At 42.6% G+C, this 21,217-nt stretch overlaps 1 protein-coding gene across 2 annotated transcripts in view; it reads left to right on the plus strand.

The window, feature by feature from the left end:
* WWOX (WW domain containing oxidoreductase) overlaps positions 1 to 21,217 on the plus strand; it is a 1,116,547-nt gene that overhangs the window by 432,500 nt on the left and 662,830 nt on the right. Inside the window, exons 9-10 of one of the 2 annotated variants that reach the window (XM_054454386.2) lie at positions 8,006 to 8,090; positions 11,193 to 11,463. The exons of the other annotated variant lie outside the window; for it this stretch is intronic. Coding sequence (XP_054310361.2) covers positions 8,006 to 8,090; positions 11,193 to 11,263 — 156 coding nt within the window. The 3' untranslated portion in view covers positions 11,264 to 11,463. Of the gene's footprint in view, positions 1 to 8,005; positions 8,091 to 11,192; positions 11,464 to 21,217 lie in introns of those variants that run through there. 2 annotated transcript variants of the gene reach the window in all.

A 21,217-nucleotide genomic window follows, 5' to 3' on the forward strand; every position in this document is an offset into this window, starting at 1 on the left:
CTGGGGTTGTCAGTTCAGGAGGGTAGAGGATGGGGGGAAATAGTGCTACTGGCATCTAGTGGGTAAAGGCCCAGGGATGGTGCTAAGGATCCTGCAGTGCAAAGGAGCACCCCCACCACAAAATATCAGTAGTGCCCAGGTTGGGAAGCTCTGTGCCATTGTGCAAAGATTCAAGGTGGCTATGTCACAGGACTGGTACATGTCCTTTTTTTTTTTTTTTTTTGAGATGGAGTCTTGCTCTGTCGCTCAGGCTGGAGTGCGGTGGCGCGATCTCGGCTCACTGCAAGTTCTGCCTCTCGGGTTCATGCCATTCTCCTGCCTCAGCCTCCCGAGTAGCTGGGACTACAGGCGCCCGCCACCACACCTGGCTAATTTTTTTTTTTTTTTTGGATTTTTAGTAGAGACAGGGTTTCACCGTGTTAGCCAGGATGGTCTCGATCTCCTGATCTCGTGATCCACCCACCTCGGCCTTACAAAGTGCTGGGATTACAGACATGAGCCGCCACACCCGCCCTACATGGGTATTCTAACACAGTCTAGTGATAGTCCAACCTCCTGTACTATGAGTAATTAGCAAAGAATTAACAGCGGAAGATTGCTCTCACTAAAGCCCATCCAGAGAGTGGCTCTTATTCAAGGTGCTAATTAGGGTGTTTTGTTGCCAGTAAAAACATGAGTCAGATTTCATGATTGATTCATGATGACTCTAAAATTAATGCTGCTGTTATCATACAAAGTAGTGGTAAATGGAGGTAAGAGAATGTTTTTGCTTTGGGATACTAAGTCAACATTACAGTAAACACACAGTAAACCCATTTATCTCAGGCTGAATGCTTTGTTGTTTCTTCTAAGCACTTCTGAGGTGCCTCTGGGCTTTTTAACATTCTTTGGCAGTTGTAACTTATTAATTAATTTTTAAATTTGGCCGGTGAAAATGAACTTTAGGTAGGAGTTTGAGGAAAATGAAAAGGCCTATTTGTTTTTTAGTGGCTGATTCTTCATGTTCAGCATTAAGGAGTGGTAGAAATCAGGCCACCTGTATGTAACCTCAGCGATCTTGGATTCCCGTCTTCCTCACATCATAGACGGAGAGTCAGTTGTTCAGAAAAGAACCTTCTTTTCTTTTCTTTTTTTTTTTTTTTTTGAGGGAGGGTCTGGCTGTGTTGCCCAGGATGGAGTATAGTGGCACGATCTTGGCTTATTGTAGCCTTGACCTCTCCGGCTCAAGTGATCCTCCCACCTCAGCCTCCTGATTAACTAGGACTACAGGTGTACACTACCATGCCCAGCTAAATTTGTTCATTTTTTGTAGATACAGGGTCTCACTATATTGCCCAGGCTGGTCTTGAACTCCTGGCCTCAAAAGATCCTCCCACCTCAGCCTCCCGAAGTGCCGAGATGATGGTTGTGCACTGCTGTACCTGACCAAGAACTTTCTATTGTATAGATTTTAATTAAAAACAGTCCTCTTGAGTGGCCTCTTTATCAAATGCATTCTCACATAACTTCATAGAAGTAAGCCCTCTTGCTGAATTATGTGGCTGGGGTTCTTGGGTATGTTTTGTTCTATTTTCTGGTTGGTGGTTTTCTTTCTGTTGGGTCCTGTGGGCTCTTTTTGTACCTCTTCTCAGAATGTTTTTTGTTTTTTTTATTTTTTGAGATGGAGTCTTGCACTGTGTCCTGGGCTGGAGTGCAATGGCAAGATCCCTGCTCACTGCAACCTCCGCCTCTCGAGTTCAAGCGATTCTTCTGCCTCAGTCTCCCGAGTAGCTGGGATTACAGGTGCATGCCATCACACCTGGCAAATTTTTTTTTATTTTAATAGAGATGGGGTTTCACCATGTTAGCCAGGATGGTCTCGATCTCCTGACCTCGTGATCCACCCACCTCGGCCTGCCAAAGTGCTGGGATTATAGGTGTGAGCCACTGTGCCCAGCCCTCAGAATGTTTTAACATGCATACTATTAAATACCTAGGATTATAAAGGGAGCCAACTATACTTAGATATAGTTCTATCTGTGATCCTGTAGTATGCACTGAAGGAAAAATAACAGGCGATGCTAATCATAAACTTTTACAAATCTCTTGAAGAGTCTTGTTGGTATCCATGTTGACGAAGCAGGAAATATCCCTGACCCCTTCACAGGCAGGAAGTGGAGTGCGGATGCTGGAACTAGCTGGCTGCTTTGGTGCTAGTAGAGGTGAACTCCACTCACTTGAACCCCCTGCACTCCACCCCTTCTGGGAGGAAGCATGCAGGTCAGCAGGTGCAGGAGCCAGGGTAAATGCTTTTGGGCACTGGCAGGAATGAACTCTGTACTGGCCCTGGGGTAGCATCTGGCAGGGGGTGCCCATGACCCCTGAAACCCTAAAAGGAGCGTTACAGTCAGTGCTCTTTTAGCTTTGCCATCCATGGACGGCTTAAGTGTTAACAGTTCAGTGGAGGGTCAATGTGACAGCCTTTTGCACCCACACGTGGGTTCTTGTCCAGTGTCCAGGAGGAATGAGGTCTCATGAGCAAATTTTAAGGATGGTAAATGTGGGGGATTTTATTGCTGATGAAAGTGGCTTTCACTGGGAAGAGAAGCTAAAAAGAAGACAAAGCAGGAAGGTAATTTTCCCCTGGAGCTATACCATCAAGCTGTTCTTCTGAAGTCCATCCGCTTCTCTCCAACTGTAGTCTCTAATGTCCAGCTGCTTCTCCTCTTCTCTTCACTCTGCCAGTGGAGCCTGGGGTTTTTATGGGTACAGGATTGGGGGCAGGGCGGGCCATGGGTGGTTGTGGAAAAGGCAACATTTGAGTGGAAAAACAGGGATGTGTGTTCTCACTTTGGGCCACAGTTCCAGGCTTGAGGATGGGACCCTCACCACAGACCTGCCCTCTTCTGCCCAGAATTTCCCTGCCTCCTGTCCCTATCATTGATATCTGCAATTCTTTGTACATAAGAAATTTAATATGGTGAGATCGGCATCTAGCTGCTGCTAGAGATAGTGCTCATAATAATTTTTAATATTGATTGAGTGTGGATAATAATCCAGGAGCTGTGCTAAACATTTTGCACTACATTATCTCATTTAATCTTCACAACTCCATAAAGTAGTTTTGAGTGTGGATAATAATCCAGGAGCTGTGCTAAACATTTTACACTACATTATCTCATTTAATCTTCACAACTCCATGAAGTAGTTTTTGCTTATTTGAGGGATGAAAAGAGTTAGGTTCTGAGATTTGGTATTACTCTGCAAATATGGAGTTGGAATTTCAAACCAATGTATGGTCTTAATCACTTCTCCATTAATTGTCCTTGTTTTATTAATGCTGATTACCTTTTGATTTGGTTTGGTTCTTTGGAGTTGTTTGCATTTTGTGAGTCTTGACATCTTTTTGGTAGAGAAACTTGCTAGGTTCTCACAATGTGGAAATTAAGCAGAAAACAAAGGTCTCAATTTGCCTTTTCAGCCTGAATGAAGACTCTTACATTCAGTCCTGGGAGTCTTTCTTGAGGGACAGTGAGAGCGAGGAAGGGTTTCCATTCTCTGAGATGGATGGTTGCGTTAGTATTTATTTCCTTTTTGTTTTTCCTTAGGGTGAGAAAGAAGGGAGTAGAGCCCTTTTCCTTAGGTTAGAATGGTTCTGTTGGTTGAATTATGCACGCTGTTTGGTTGAAACAATTGGACAGTAAGGATGTGACTATTAGCATTGCTATCTAATACTTTATTATGTCTTACCAAAAATTATCATTTGTATTTTGCTACCAGTTCTTTTAATTTCTCTTACATGTATGAAGTTGGATAGTTAGAATGAGATGAAAATAAATTGGCTGGGTGTGGTGGCTCATGACTGTAATCCCAGCACAGCACTTTGGGAGGCTGAGGCAGGTGAATCACTTGAGGTCAGGAGTTGGAGACTAGCCTGGCCAACATGGTGAAACCCTGTCTCTTCTAAAAATACAAAAATTTTTTGTATTTTGGGGTTCGGGTTAGGTGATGTGTGCCTGTAATCCCAGCTACTTGGGAGGCTGAGACGGGAGAATCGCTTGAACTCCGGAGGCAGAGGTTGTAGTGCGCCAAGCTTGCACAACTGAACTCCAGCCTAGGTGACAGAGGAAGACTCTGTCTCAAAATAAACAAACAAATAAATAAATAAAAATTGTTTAAACATGCCAACTACAGTAACTTTTTCAGTCTCTTTCTCCCTTTCCCACCTTCCCAAAAAGGTGGGAAATTTCTAAAGTAAAGCAATTAACAAATAAGTTTTGGGCTGGGCGGGAGATTAGTAAGAGACAGGATCTGTAGATCAGAAGTGGTATTTGGGGGAGTAGGGCCTTTTTTTTCTTTTTCCCTTATGCATTTGGGAGTGGAAGAGCTGTCAGATTCTGAATTTAGTTAGATTTATAATGCTAGAGACATTCAGCAGTCTGCCTTTCCCTTTCTGTTATAAAATCATGTTTTTATTGAAGCACATTTTAATATTGGTATCACTTTAAAATGAAAATGAAGACTTGCAAAATGTATTTTTGAAGGAGTTGGGTGGTGGATGCCATTTTGGCAACAGATGACTTTGGTTCAAGTCCTCTCTCTGTCTCTTACTCGCTTTGTGGCTTTAGACCAGCCACCCACTCAGAGCCTTGAATTCCTCATCCCTGAAATGACCATAGTAAGTTCCTGCCTAGGCTCTCCCCGGAAGCTAAAATGCATGAACATGCTTAGTAATTTTTTTTAAGGATTGATACTAGCCAGGGTGTTGATAAAAAAACAACTGGCATACTTACTGGTGATTGAGAAGAGTTTAACAAGAGACTGTATTAGTCTGTTTTCACGCTGCTGGTAAAGACACACCCAATACTCGGTAATTTACAAAAGAAAAAGGTTTATTGGACTTACAGTTACTTGTGGCTGGGGAGGTGACACAGTCATGTCAGAAGGTGAAAGGCACATCTCACATGGCAGCAGGCAAGAAAGAACTTGTGTAGGGAAACTCTCCCTTATTATATTGTCAGATTTCTGGAGACTTATTTGCTATCATCAGAATACCTCGGGAAAGACCTGCCTCCATGATTCAATTACCTCCCACCTGGTCCTTCTTGCAACATGTGGGAATTCAAGAAGAGATTTGGGTGGGGACACAGCCAAACCATATCAAAGACCATTTATAAACCTCTAAGCAGCCTTAAAGGAAACCACCAAGGGACCAAGGCCTGATGGGGCAAGAGTAGGAGGGAACAGATGCTTGGATAGGGCAGGTGAGTCATAGGCTGATGGGAGCTGCCACCTTCAGTAGAGGTCCTGATGACCTGGGAGGGTGGGAGCCAGACAGATGGGAGTATCTTAACCTCAGTTCCTTTCCATCCTCAGAACCCCTCCCAGTGCCTCTCAATGGCTAAACCAACCAAAGGTTGGTGCCCAAGGAAGCTCCTGAGACTATCTTTACAGGTCAGCCAGTTGGGAACAGAGTTGATGGAGAGAGGACAGGAGGTGACTAGATTTGGAAGGAAAATTAGAAAACTTTTGGCTGGGCTTGGTGGCTCATGCTTATAATCCCAGCACTTTTGGGTCACTCGAGTCTAACATAGGGGAGTCCAAACTTTTGGCTTCCCTGGGCCACATTGGAAGAAAAAGAATTGTCTTAGGCTGCACGTGAAATACACTAACAATTGTTGATGAGCTAAAAAAAAAAAAATCCCCAAAAAATCTCATAATGTTTTAAGAAAGTTTACGAATTTGTGTTGGGTAATATTCAAAGTTGTCCTGGGCCGCATGTGGCCCACCAGCCATGGGTTGGACAAGCTTAGTCTAACAGGTTCTTCAAGGGGGGCTTGAGCATTTGAAAGACTTCTAGTGGGATAGATCACAAGGTACAACTAGAAAATCTTGGGCTGACCTGAGAGGCAGACCTGTGATTATTTTGCTCTTTGAAAGTTGTCCTTCTGCACCCATTTTCCCCAGACCTAACCTCGATTTATGCTCCAGGTCTGAGCAGAAATGTTATTCCCTCCAGAAAGCCTCCCCTGGATGTTGAGGGATGAAGTTGGAGGCCCCTCCCGAATGCATCCTCAGAATTCGCTGGTTCTCGTCCTTGCCCTCAGCATACTTGCTCATTGTTTGTCTCCATCTCTATCGTCTCCGTGAGCCCTTTGAGGATGGATGTGTGTCCATCTTGTTAACAGTTGGCTCCCCGGTAACCAGTACAGTGCCGGATACAGAGTAGTAACCCTACATTCTAGTGTAGGCAAATATTCTAGTATTTGCCAAAACTAGAGAATGAATGAGTGATGCGTAAGAGAGTTCTCAGAAAAATGGATATAAACAATATTGTAAATCATATTTGGAAAATAAATATTAGAATCATTGAATCCCTGAGTTACAGAAAAATTTATTAATAGAGCTCTCTGGCTACTTTTTGAAGTGTGGATGTATTAGTCTCGATGTATTAGCTATGCATCTGTGGACAGGAGGCTTACCCACTCTGAGTCTCTTGTCATATACCAAACATAGGAAAACCATGTCTTCCTGAGAATGTTGTGAAGAATATGTCATCCAGTCAGAGTGAATCAGCTTGCCCAGTGCTTGGCATATAGCTGCTGAAGAAATATTAGCCATTCTTTGTTATTATAAATCCCCCTTGTATTTTAAAATCCTCATGTATCACTGAAACAACCAACTGAAAACCATCGAGAGACTCATGGTGAAAGAAGACAGACATTGTAATTTCCCTGGAAACTCAATTTTGATTCAGATGTCCACAGCATCTCATTTCTGCCTTTAAACAATTTCGAGAGTGACATTTTGGCATGATTGGACTCACAGGTAGAGAAGGTATGACAAACATTCTGGAAATCTTGGAAGGTGAAATATAGGGAAGATGGCCCCTATGGAGGTTCATTGTCCCCCACCTTATTCTAAATAATGACTTTCTTAAAACTACATGTTTTTGGGGAATGTCCTGCAATATTGCTTTATATCTTTTTTTTTAAAATTTAATTTTATTTTTTTTGAGACAGAGTCTCTGTCTCCAGGCTGGAGTGCAGTGTCACAATCTCGGCTCACTGCAACCTCCGCCTCCCAGGTTCAAGCGATTCCCCTGCCTCAGCTTCCTGAGTAGCTGGAACTACAGGCATGCGCTGCCACGCCTGGCTAATTTTTTGTATTTTAGTAGAGACTGGGTTTCACCATGGTGGCCAGGATGGTCTTGATGTCCTTACCTCATGATCTGTTCATCTCAGCCTCCCAAAGTGCTGGGATGACAGGCACGAGCCACCGCGCCTGGTGTATTGCTTTATATTTTAAGACTGTACGCTGATATCCCCGAGCCCCCAAGTTCCTGTCTGCTGGTAGAATTTACAAAGCTAGTTTATGTCTCCTTCTCTTCCTCTTCTGGTGTTGTCTCTTCCCTGCATTGAGACAGCATTGCATGGAGATCCTTGTACTCTTCGAACAGAGGCTGCAGATGGACACAGGATCTGCTCAGGGAGATAAGATCACCTGCTAATTCTGCTTCCTCCATCAGAGTCTGAATGATCAGTGATGGGGACCATAGCTAGGTTAGGTCTCTGGAAACCCCCCCCTGTCTGAGTCCGGGAGATGGATGATATGGGTAATGACTTGCTGCTTTATCTTCTCTCCATCTCCTTACAGCAGCTCCAACTACTGACTTTTATTGTGTGGCAGCTAATTGTGGGATTCTATTTCTCTAAAGAGAAGGCAAGAGAGGAATGCAGTGTCTACCATCCCTGCAGCCCTTTGGCCCCTTCCCCTTCCCATTACCTTGAAGTAGAGGGAAAGGGGACGACATAAGAACCCTTAGAAGTAAGACTTTGTCTGTCTCTCGTGCCACAGACCTTTGAAATTTTTTTTTTGAAAAGACGGCCTCCCTTGGCTGATATCTTCTGACTGTTAGTGAATAAAGGAAGTTTAAACAATCTCTTCCCTGTAATCATTAAGCTCGTCTTCTTTGTTACAATGTATGTTGTGGTCTTTGTTACAATGTATGTTCGCAAATTCCTAGAACACTGTTCCAGTTGGCCATGGGATCAGAGGAAGAGAGAATCAGACACAAGTTGGAGGAAATCCATCTGCAGTGCTGCTCAGAGGTATGACCTACAGCAAGGGATTTAGGCTTTCTTGGACTCATTTTCCTCGGTGATGAAGTGGGGATGATTTATTGGCAGTGGACCATGAGGTTCTGCACACAAAATTCCTTGCATAGCACATGATACACACAAAGCTTTCAGGCAAGGCTAGTTTCGGGTATTTCCAGCCTTAGCCTTGGCCGTGGGAGCCATAATGAAATTGTTCAGAAGTTTAGAGCTAGTGTTTATAAATTGCTTGCCACGGGGCCTTGTATACAGTAGGCATTCATTAAGTGTTCCCTCCTATTATATCCTTAGGTTTAAGATACAGGCACCACAACATAAACCACCCCCAGAGTACACATGCATGGGTGTAATTTGGTGCCGTTCACCTCCCTTCTGCCCCCCATCAAAATGAAGTTTTTAGTGTAAATGTCACGTCCTTGGAACTGTAGATTTTAACCGAAGGTTGATTGGAGGGTCTGAGTTTCTCAGCTAAATGAAGGCATGAGGACTGTATCCCTCCTGAAGGGTGTGATCAGTTCCATGAGACAGAAGCTGCCCACTGTGGGGCATCTAAGGTAATGTAACCTGCCCCGGGGTCCTGTGAGGGACTGGCCAACAAGGCAGGCTGAATGCAGCCTTGCCCACTGAGCTAGGTTCTCTCTGCTTTAGGCCCTCTCTGACTGGAGGTGAAGAGGGAAGTCTGCTGATTGTTTTTCTCTTGCTGCAACTTCACACTGCCCTTACATATCCCAGTGTATATGGTAGCCAAGGACAGTACTTTTCGAGCCTCCCCCATTAAGTCTCAACATTGAATCAATGCAATCCCGTGCAAACAAAGGTGAGCGTGGGATTGTCCTGGTTTAGCCAGCTAAGGTGTGGTCTCTGATGTTGATCATGGCTATGAAAAGGGGAAATGGAGGAGAATGATGACGAAAGAGGAGGAAGAATAGGTGACTTGCCTGTAGCTGATGTGGATTATTTTCCTTTTTTAATTTCCATGTCTGCGTAGCTTCATCATAGATCTCAGCTTAAGGACAATGAAAGTCGTTTATTGAGTACTTAGTATGTGCTGGCTGCAGAGCCAAGTCTTTTTTTTTTTTTTTTCCTTTTTTGAGACAGGGAGTCTCACTCTGTCACCCAGGCTGGATTGCAGTGGCACAGTCTCAGCTGACTGCAACTGGTACCTCACAGGTTCAAGCGATTATCAGGCCTCAACCTCCTGAGAAGCTGGGACTACAGGCGTGTACCACCACACTCAGCTAATATTTGTATTTTTAGTAGAGGCGGAGTTTTGCCATGTTGTCCGGGCTGGTCTTGAACACCTGACTTCAGCTGATCTGCCCGCCTCAGTCTCCCAAAGTGCTGGGATTACAGGGGTGACTCACCCCACCCAGCCAGAGTCAAGTATTTCAAGTATCAGAGCTGCCTGCCTGCCTCCCTGTCTCCCTGCCTTCCTTCCATCTGTTTGTTACCTGACTTAATCTTTGAAATAACCCAGTGATACATGATATACATTTTCTAGGTAGATAGATGAAGGGTTAGGAAGATGTAACTTGTCCTAAATCATTTGTCTTCTAAGTGGTGGAACTGATTTTCTCACTGACTATAGATGTTGAGCCCATTACTATGATACCTACTGCCTTTTAATTTTAAAAGTTATCATTGTTTTATCATTTTCATCATTATCATATGATTTACCTCTTCTCTTGTGTCTTGTAATCCGATTGGGCATGCTGACATACTAAACCATATTCTTTGCCACTGGGAACTAATTCACCTGTGAAAAGTCATACACATAGGCTCGAAGAAAGAGCTTGGTTATGATGATGTTGTTGTGACAACTATCTCCGGGGCTGGAGTTAGAGCCAGGGTCCCAACTGCCACAGTTCATGTAGGGGTAGACCAGTGCTTCCTTCTGGGTGATGAGGAAGCTGGATTTGGCAGCTGGGTTCATCTGCATTTGAAAGGGAGGTCGTCAGGGGTATGTTGGGAGGGCCAGAACCATCCACCCACTTGTTGGTGCCACCCGGCAATGGAAAAGCCTCTGGCCTCGGCCTTCTCAGGAAGGTTGTCCGTGGTGCCAGTGAGGGCTACCTTTCACATTACAGCAGCCCGGGCCTATCTCTCAGGAGGCCTGCTGATAATCAGTAAATGAAATTCACCTTTCTCCGATTCTTGAAAATGGAAAAGATGAGGGTTGAATTATAGGGCAAATCATGAACACTGTCTTTTTTTCCAGCATGGTATTTTGAGCTGCACAGAAGGGGGGAATTATTTTATTTGGAAGAACAAATTTAAGTTTGGCAGTTACCTGAAAGAAAATTAAGTGATTGCCAGTCCATTCTCTAGCCTTCTGAAGAAGATAGATTGTAATCTTTAATTAATCTATCACTCACACCAAAAGAAAAAAAAAAAAAGTGGGGCGAAGGGTGGGAGAATGTTCATATCACATTATTTTGGATGTCTGGGGTTGCACCTGGAAGCTCAGATAGCAATATCTAGGCACGGCTGCCAGCACTCTATACATTCACATTTGTTTAGTATTTTAATTTCCCCATGAGTCTTAAACCTCTGCATGGTGTGCAAGTTGAAGCCTGGTGTATGCACTTTGGCCACGGGCTTTCCCACTGTAATGAAGATGGAATGACTCCATGGATGACCTTTCCGTGCCTTTGTCTGTAGCCTGCCCTCCTCTTTAACTGAACACCTTCCAGACGAACATGCTCTGAACTCTTGAACTGCTCATTCTGTTCTCTGAGCGAATTGCTCGAGCTGCAGTTTATCATTATATGCCTCCAAAGACTTTGTGTTTCCTATGTCTGACATCGAGATAGCATTTTTCATAACCCTTTACTCGTCATAAATTTGATTGTTAAGGGACTGGGTTAATCTTATTTCTAATACCAGCATCTGATTTTAAAACCCTGATTTAGGAGCATTTTCTTTCTGCTACCTTCCTAAAATGCATGCTTGGAAACGTATAAAATATGTCACCTGATACTGGAGGATTGTTTATTTCTGTTCATTTTGTCCTGAATAGTACCTGTGAGATGCATTTGAAAACTTACCTTGTTTATATGTTTCTTCTGTTGCCATTTCTTCCATTACCTGGAATAGCTGCTTTGGATGGCAAACCAAGCAATGCCCTTTCACAGCTGTGGGATGAATGGGGAAAGAAGACGTGGTAAGGAAGCAATTCAGAGATCGTGAAGCATCTCATAGCAGCAGTCACAATTTTGTGTTGCATGATATTTCAGGAACTTGCAACCCTGATAACTCATGCCTGCCTCTCTATAGGCCTTTAACGATGTTGTATTGAATTTTGGTTTTCCTCTAGACGTTGCAGTGCATGACACATAGTAGTTGCTGAATAAATATGTGTTCAACTGAACTATGGTGGTTAGGTTAGTAATTAGATGTACAGACAAAATCACAGTAATCTCCGTGAGCCTTGTCTTACTGGTAAAGGAGTCTTGTGAGGATTAGTGGAAATGACTCGCAAAAATATCCACCTCTCTGTTTCCCTGCTAGGGGCTCTTGTCATAGGAGCCATTGTTGTCGCCTTAGAAAACTATATGGCGTTATTTTAGGGGGAGAGGTTAGAGTAGAATTTTAAAGAGTGCATTTCTCTTCCAGTAAGCAATTCTGCATTGATAAAAAGTGGACGAAGAATAAGTGAAAAATATTTAGTTAATTCTTGTTGACAGAAGTAGGACTTCAGATCCACATATATTACATTGTAGAGTGCACACATTCATTTTTCAGAATTTCCTAATTCTCTTCCACGTGTGGACAGATTTGCACATATGTGTGTGTGCAAATTGTACTTGCAGTGGCTGACTGGGAAACGAAATTTCTGCACCTTGCCAGAGCATGTTTTCCCTCTAAAGAGAGGCAGCTGATAATTAGTAATGCTAATGTCGGGGTGAGATGCAATAGATAATCTGACACCAGCAATGATGCCCAGAGCATTTATCTTTGATGCTGGGAATGCGTTCATTTTCTTTATCTTGCTATTAATGTACCTCTATTGGGAAATTTGCTCTCTCTTCATAGATAGGATCAGATCCAGTACATATTTATAAAACCACACTTACATTTAAATACAGGCGTTTCCCATTTCACAGTCTTTCTAGCTCCCCTTTCCAATACATCTCACACACACACACACACACACACACACACACACAGCCAAATCAGACAACAATATAAACTGTAGAGTTAACATTCTTTTTCCACCCTCACACTTTCCTTAGCCCCGACCTCTGTTCAATTTCTGCCTGAGAGAGTGATATATTCATATATTTAGATATGGTTAGAAAAAGCAAAACGGTAACAATAGAATCTGGACAGGATTGATGTCCTGCAGCAAGGAACAACAGAAAAAAAAATGGAATCAAGAACCCCGGTGCTTTTTATGGGTTAATTGTGCAGGGTTATCGTGTATCCCTTTAAAACCACCATCTTGATTCTGAGCTTTGGTTCTACACATTACAATTGTTGCCTGGGCCTGGATTTTTCCCCTTGCATGTTGCGTGTGGTAGTCCAACACATTTGCTGATTGCAAATATACTTATCTCTTTTCATGGGCATTACTAGTACTCAGGAAATCATCGAAGTGGGGTAAAATGAGAAAAGGATTAGTTTTATTTTGGACACATAAACAAGATGTCGTTTTACCAGTTGCTCATTAATGCTGATATTTCCCATGGGTCTCTGACTCTGAAATCTGCATGGAGTGTTTACACCCTGGGCTTGTTAGCTCCTACCTGAGCTCTGAGTTTCTGTGGATTTCTATAGGCTCCTGCAAATTTTATCCAGTGGATATTTTGTTGAAAAAAAAATGGGGTCTCATTCTGTTGCCCCGGCTGCAGTGCAGTGGCATGATCATAACTCACGGCAACTTCGAATTCATGAGCCCAAGCGATCTTCCCACCTCAGCGTGAGTAGATGGGACTACAGGCATGTGTCACCATGCCAGGCTAATGTTTAAAAATTTTTCTTAGAGGTAGAGCCTCACTTTGCTGCCTAGGCTGATCTAGAACTCCTGGCTTCAAGTGATCCTCCTGTCTTGAGCTCCCGAAGCGCTGGGACCAATAGAGATTTGTCTGAGAATTAGGTCCCCCACTATTAATAAGGTCATTGTCAGCTGAGTTGGGGAGGTGGCGTGGGTAGATACAATTAATTTAGATTTTTTAAAAGGCTTTTGAGAATATTCAGAGAACTTAACATATTTTGAGACCTGAAATTTATTTTAAACGTGAAAAGCAATTTACAAAATTGGACATACTCTGTAAATATACTTCTGTTATAAAAATAGACACGTACACAGACAAATATTCTGAGAGAAATACACTGAGATATCTACAGTGCTTGTCTCTGGATAGGATAGGGTATAATTTAATTGTTTATAGTTAAGTTAATGAACTTGGCCAGACAGACCTGGGATCAAATCCTGCCTCTATCATGAATTGGCTGTGAGGTGTGATATTGAAAAAGTGATTTAGCCTTTGTTCCCTTCCAGGTCCTTATCTGTAAGGTGGCAGTTACAATAATACCCACCTCCCAGGGTTATATGTCAATGGGTTAGGCACAGAGCTAGGAACTCAGCAAATGGACTACTATGAAGTATTAGCTTTTTACTGTTTCTCGTTTTCTGATTTTTGTCTCCTGTTGTGAACATACTTTGCTTTTGTAATATGAAAAATAAAAAATAAAAGTTGAATTTGTTTTGTTTATAAGAATCAGTCGAGGACAGATGGGACTATTTTCATGGATTGGTGTCTTGCTCGAAGTCGGTTAACAGAGGGTTTCTTTCAACGGAGTATACCAAAAAAAACCAAATGTGAATTACACAGACCCCAGCTTAGGACCTGGGCTTAATCTTCATGATGTTTGTAAAGTAATACTTCCTGGAGAAACCTCCCAAATTTCTGTCGACACTAGACATCTCAGGATTTGAAATGTTAAGCTAACAGAAATTGTTCATCAGGTGTATCTCCAGCCCTCCATAAACACTGCCGGATGGATGAACCGACTTAATGACATCTCCTGGTGCCATTTTCCTGACTGTGGATACTTGGGTAAGGAGGAGACTTTGACTCTAGATGACATGATGTACCCTGTGTTCTGCAAGCTGGAGAACATGTAGAATCTGAAAATTAGGAGAGAGGGGCTATCCGAAGAAGACAGAGTGGGTGTTGCAGGGACCTGCAGTCAGCCTGGTCCCCCAGTTTGCCTTTGAATTGGTCCCAGATTTTTTTGTTTTTGTTTTTTAATAGTTAAAGCTGAGAGCAAACCACATTGCTTACTATTGTCAGGGAATGAAAACTATGCGACAGAAGCCGATCTGCAGAGGTGACCATGTTCCCTGGAATTGAACTTCAGCAGGTGCCTACTGCACAGATCCACACAGGAGGGATTGCATAATGCAGCCAGCAGAGTTGCGCTCAACTGTGGTTTTATAAAAGACACAGAAACATATATTAAATAGACAATTCTTCTATCCGCCCTCTAAACTGGCATAACCTTGAATCATAATTCAACGAATGCGTTTCTGTGAGAAGTGAAGGTAATAAGCTCCAAGTGCTTTTGTTTCCTTTCTTTCTTTCTTAGTGCAGGGAAAATCAAGATGGGATTCTCAGTTAAAACCCAAACGAGGGGCCTCGGAGTTGTCACAATCTGATCCCTGAGGATGTTAGCCCAATATCTTTCTGTAGCCAGAACCAATAGAAAAATGAGAGGAGGAGAGCAGAAGCACAATAGCAAACATTTTTCCTTTCATGGTCTAACTGTGTGAGTGTGTGTATGTCTAGAAGGGGATGTGGTTGAGGAAGGGCATAGTACACATATTTGAGCAGAGGACACGTGTTTCATTTCTTGCTCATATGACATGTCCAGTGTGGGCTGGTAGGTTCTTCTGCACAGTCCCTGAGGGACCCGGACTGATAGAGTCTGTGATCTCACAGCTGCTACATCTGGCACACATGGCCTTCTTGATCTCCAGTTAGGGAGAGTCACAACAGCAATTAAATGGTTTGGTCTGAAGTGTCACGTGTCGTTTCCTCTTGACTGCCTACTGGTTAGGCCAGTCATGTGGCCCTGCAGAGGGTGGGAATGTCTCATCCCCCTGGGGGCTTAGAAGAAAACCAGAGGTCTGTGCACGCTATGAGTTTTTTCTACAAGGATGCCCTTTCGCATACAGAGAGAAGGATTAAGAGGGTCCTGTACTGTTGGTTGATAAAGTCAAAGTTGTGAACAGAGCAAAAGGTCATTGCTTGGTCATTGCAGCTTCCACCCAGTACCTTACACAGAAGTTTGGGCCCTAACATGGAAATTTTTCAACAGTGGCCAAATTCTGTTCGAAGCACTGTATTGAGCATACCATATGCTGAAAGACTTGGAACACAAACAGCTAAGGCCAAGGGCACTTCTCAGTGTTAAACCCTCAATTGTAATGGAGGTATCAAGCCTATAAGACCCAAGACCTTAACTTTTGTGCTCCTTGTCTTGTGGACGGAACATCCATCCTCAAAACAGAAACCTGTCAGATCCCTTGAATATACTGACAATACACTGATGACAATTGAATGCCCCATAAATTGCGTCTCCCGCAGGGCCTGGTAGGTGCCCTGTCTTGCTGCTTATGACTCTGAAACCCTGTTTATTTGTATCAAGGACGGTTGGTACTTTAATCATCAATAAACTAACGTTTCAACAGCCTGCCATAAATTTCTTGTCAAAAAAAGGGATTATGATTAGAACACTGTGATAAAAGAGAATTTGCAGATAGACTTACATCCCTCAGTTTCAAAGCTTCTAGTAGTAGGGCTTAGAGGTTCCTAGAGTAGGAAAAGCCTAGCTAAGCAGAAACCCATGTTTTTGACTTTCAGGATATTTGTGAATTAATTTACTTGCATATATTGGCCAAGATCTAGCACAATCTCTTAATATTCAATGAATAAAAAATTGAGTTTTGAGAGCAAATATTTTGGTAGGAAATAGAGAACTGACACTAATATTCTCTCTGACTATAATTGTAAAACAGTAGATGTCTTTCACCAAGCGCTAACATTATATTAATTATTAATAAAATCCAACTCCTTAATAATACAATCATAGTTACCATTTATTGAGAGCACTCTTCTGAACATTTTGCATTCTTTATTTAATCTTCCCTACAACCTTATTAAGTAGACATTATCTTCATCTTATTAAGTAGACAGTTCCTCATTTGCAGATGAGGAAACCGTGACTGACTGAGTTAAGTGAATGCCAAAGTCACAGAGCTGCTGAGTGGCAGAGTTGTAATTCCCATGCAGAACTGTGTGGCATCAAAGCCATTTTTTAACTCATTGCAATGCACAGTGGGTTAAAATGAGATGATTGAAAATGAGATGTGGCTGGGCATGGTGGCTCATACCTCTAATTCCAGCACTTTGAGAGAATCACTTGAGTCCAGGAGTTTGAGACCAGCCTGGACAACATAGCCAGACCATCCATCTCTACAAAAAATTTAAAAATTAGCTGGGTATGGTGGTGCACTCCTGTGGTTCCAGCTACTCAGGAGACTGAAGTAGGGGGATCACTTCAGCCCAGAAGTTCAAGGCTGCAGTGAGCTGTGATCACTCCACTGCACTCTAGCATGCGTGACAGAGTGAGACTATCTCAAGAAAAAATGAGATTATGGCCAGGCGTGGTGGCTCATGCCTATAATCATAGCACTTTGGGAGGCCAAGGTGGGAACATCATTTGAGCCCTGGAGTTAAAGACCAGCCTGGGCAACATAGTGAGACACCAGCTTTACAGAAGAGAGAGAGAGAGAGAAAGAGAGATTATTTCTAGAATAAACAAACCAAACGTGAATTAAGTTTTCATTCTTATTTTAGTGATTCTCTAAGTACATACCCATATTCTGATTCACTCAGCACTTTAGGACTGTCTGAGTAGTAGTAACTTCCTTCCCACTGGTACCACTGTGGCCAGGGAGTGACTGCAAGGGCCAAAACTTTTGTTGGGGAGCTGTTTGGCCTAAGTGAAGGTCCAGCACCAACTCAGGGATGTTGTATTGGTTCTAATCTCTGCTTCTGAGGAAACGGTAACCTGCAGGGCGATTGTGGCCTGCTGCTCATGCGATGTATTGAGATGGTTTCTTCTAATCCATTTCTTTAAAAAAAAATTCTTTTTAAAGAGAAGGGATTTTATTATGTTGCCCAGGTTGCTCTTAAAGTCCTGGGATGATGAGTTCCTCCTGTCTTAGCCTCCTGAGTAGCTGGGACTACAGGTGCCTGCAACCATGTCTGGCTTAAATCCATCCTTAAACAAGTTCAATGTTTTATTTCCTTCAGATAAAATGAGAGTGGAGAGACCACAGTGATGCCCAGGAGTAGTCATGCTTGGCGATTAAATAGGTATTGAGTCTCTATTCTGAAACAGGCACCGTGTTCATTTGCTATGGCTAACATGACAAAATACCACCCACTGGGGATATTAAACATTAGAAACTTATTGTCTCACAGTTCTGGAGGCTGGAAATTCAAGACAAAGTTGCTGGCAGGGCTTCTCTGAGGCCTCTTTCCTTGGCTTGCAGACAGCCGCCTTCTTGCTGTGTCCTCACGTGGCCTTCCGTCTGTTTCTTGGTGCACATCCCCGGTGTCTCTTCCTCCTCTTTTAAGGACACCAGTCCTCTTGGATTAGGGCACCACACTTATGACATCATTTAACCTAGTTACCCTTTCAAAGGCTGTATCTTGAAATACAGTCACATGGAGGGTTAGAACTTCAGGATATAAATTTGAGGGGGACACAGTTTAGTGTATAACATGCTCTATGCTGGGCACAAGGAATGTTATGGTGGATAAGGGGAAAATGGTCCCTACCCTCTGTCAGTTTTTTATGGAAGAAGAAAGACAGTCTTTAAAGAAATTCACATAATTAATCACAAAAAGCTAATACTATGACAGAGAATGTGTGATACTAATACAGCTTAGAACAGGTGACTCTAACCTTGTGTAGGAGCTAAAGAAGGCTTCTCTGAGGAGGTGAGGTTGGAACTGAAGCATGAAAGGGAAGCAGAAGGGGGTCAGGCAGGAGAAGGCTTGGGACCAGGAGGTAGAGAAAACAGTAGTGTGATTAGAACTTTAAGGCCTGGTTCTGCATGCAAAAGGTTTCAGGACTTGAAAGGCAGCCTACATTGAGTGTAACTAGAAAGTGAGGGCAAGAGATTGTTCAAAAGAATACTGGACCCAGAGTTTCATCACTTTGTTAATTACATCTAATATTGTGGGATTGCAATTACCTTGCCCAAGAAAAGATTATTTACGATTCCATTGTTTAGATTGTTTGTTGAAATGAGTAATTCTCAAAACTTCTGGATACCTGAGACTTAGCTAGGAACTTATTTTTAAAATATAAATTCCTAGTCCCACTCCCTAAAGGTTCTGATTCAGTACATTCAGGATGGGGTCTAGGAATCAGTGTGTTTAACAAGTACATCAGGTTCTTCTGGTACAGATGGTCCATGAACCACACTTTGAGAAAGCTCCGTCTAAAGAGATAAGTTACTGACGTGTGTTACCAAAGAGAGCCTAGAAAAGTTGGGCACAACAGTGGTTGTAAAGAACTACCAGACCTGGGCCAGGCCTGGTGGCTCATGTCCGTAATCTTAGCACTTTGGGAGGCTGAGGCGGGTGGATCACTTGAGCCCAGGAGTTTCAGATCAGTCTGGGCAACATGGTGACACCCTACCTCTACAAAAAAATAGAAAAAATTAGCTGGGAATGGTAGTGCATGCCTGTTATCCCAGCTACTTGGGAGGCTGAGGTTCGAGGGTTGCTTGAGCCTTGGAGGTCAAAGCTTCAGTGAGCCAAGATCATGCCACTGCACTCCAGCCTGGGAGAGCGTGAGGTCTTGTCTCAGAAAAAAAACAAAAAAACAAACTACCAGGCCTGTTGGAATGTCTGCCAGTTTCAAACCACGGGGATAGGGTGAGATGAACATTGATTGAGTCTTTACATCTGAGACACTATAACAAATGCTTTTTGTACATCAGCTCTTTCAAATTAATACAGTTCTACTAGAGGGGGCACTATTAGTATCCCCAATTTACAGATGAAAAAAATGAGGGACAAAGAGGTTAGATGTGTATCTAAGATCTCATAGCTCACAAATGACAGAGCATGCACCCAAATACCAGGTTTCAGTGACCCTGTGGTGAAGTGTGGTAGCTGGCATTTGCCTAGTGTTGACTGTGCTCTAGACACTGTATTAGTTACAGGTGATTCTACTTCTCATTCATTAGGTCATCCAGAAAGCCTTGTGCTTTAGTCTGTCCTGGCTACTATAACAAAATATCATAAACTTAGGTGGCTTATAAACACCCGAAATCTATTTCTCATAGTTCTTGAGGCTGGGAAGTCCAAGATCAAGTTGCTAGCAGATTGAGTGTTTGGCAACGGTCTACTTCCTGGTTCCTAGATGTCCACCTTCTTGCTATGTCCTCATATCGTGGGAGGGGCAAAGAGTCTCTGTCTCTTGGGCCTCTTTTAAGCCCTTAACCCATTCATGAAGGCTTTGCCTCAATGACCTAATCACCTCCCAAAGGCCCTACTTCCTAATTCATTATATTGGTGATTAAATTTCAACATATGGCTGGGCGTGGTAGCTTACACCTGTAATCCCAGCACTTTGGGAGGCTGAGATGGGCAGATCGCTTGAGGTCAGGAGTTCAAGACCAGCCTGGCCAATGTGGTGAAACCCCATCTTTACTAAAAATATTTTGAAAATTAGCCGGGTGTGGTGGTACATGCCTGTAATCTCAGGTACTCCAGAGGCTGAGGCAGGAGAATCCCTTGAACCCAGGAGGTGGAGGTTGCAGTGAGCTGAGATCACACCACTGCACTCCAGCCTGGGTGACAGAGCAAGACTCTGTCTCAAAAGAAAAAAAAAAAAATTTCTACCTATGAATTTTGCGAGGACGCAAACATTTAATCCGTAGTACTAATGTGGACATGATTTGAGCTAAGACTCTGCTGTTGATTCTCTTCAAAAACTTGGCAATAGCCCTTGGATCCCATTAATTCCATTCAACAGTCATGTATTTTATTAATTTTTGTTCCTAAAGAAAAAAAAAATCCAGACTGCTTAGAAAATAAATGTGACTCATGCAGGGCAGAATGCGAATTTTCTAAGTGACGAACTTGTTAACATATTATTTTAATCTAAAGACATCCTATCCCTGAATTTAGGGGGAGACTTTTTTTTAAGTAAGGTTTATTTTTAAAATTGTTTTGCAAACTTTTTAAGAGCACATCACTGCCTCATTGGATGAATCATATTTTTAACTTCCACTTCCCATCAATTTAAACATCATCTCTCAAGGAACTGATGGGCCAGTTGACTCTAAATGAGTTTGCCTTTCATGCAGTGTTGTTCTGTCCGCCTGCCACAGAAGTGATTCCAGGTCATTCCAACTTATTTAATTAATTTTGGAGATGAAATTATTTTGCCCAATAACTAGAATGCTAATGGGACTTACTGTAATGGTTCAGTTCAGGTTTGTTGGTTTGAAAATAAACGCCTTCATTTCAATATTTGCCTTTTGGCTGCAGCCCGTTAACTGGTCACACAGTAACCTCATTAACATCAAGGCTTAATTGTAAGTTAACGTGCACCTAGTTTTTGTAAAGAAGGTTTCTATCTTAACTGCCAAGTTTTGCCCCCCAAATATAGCCCCAAACTGGCATTTCCAACAGATGGGTTGGTGTAATATAATTCATGCTTTTAAACATCATAGTTTTATCAGTGCCTTGATAATAAAAATTTGAACTTATTTTTAGAAGTTAGAATAAAGTGAGGAAAATAAATTTCAGCTCTCTGGAGTGTCACTGTGGTATTGAGATTTGTGGAGGTGTACTACATCCGTAATTGGGAGAGGTTGCCAGTCGTAAAGGAGGGACAATAGAACCTCTGTAGAATCAAAGGCAGAATTAAAATCTGCATGTTAATAGCTTTCCTGCCAGTCACGAATAGATTCATTCTTCACATCTCGGATATATAAAGCTTATTTCAAAATAAATTCTGGGGAGCGTTCAACCTGATTGAATCTGCTGTAAGCTCTGTTAATATATTTGTTCGAGTCACTT

The sequence above is a fragment of the Pongo pygmaeus genome, chromosome 18 (assembly GCF_028885625.2).
Source record: "Pongo pygmaeus isolate AG05252 chromosome 18, NHGRI_mPonPyg2-v2.0_pri, whole genome shotgun sequence".
Taxonomy (NCBI): domain Eukaryota; kingdom Metazoa; phylum Chordata; class Mammalia; order Primates; family Hominidae; genus Pongo; species Pongo pygmaeus.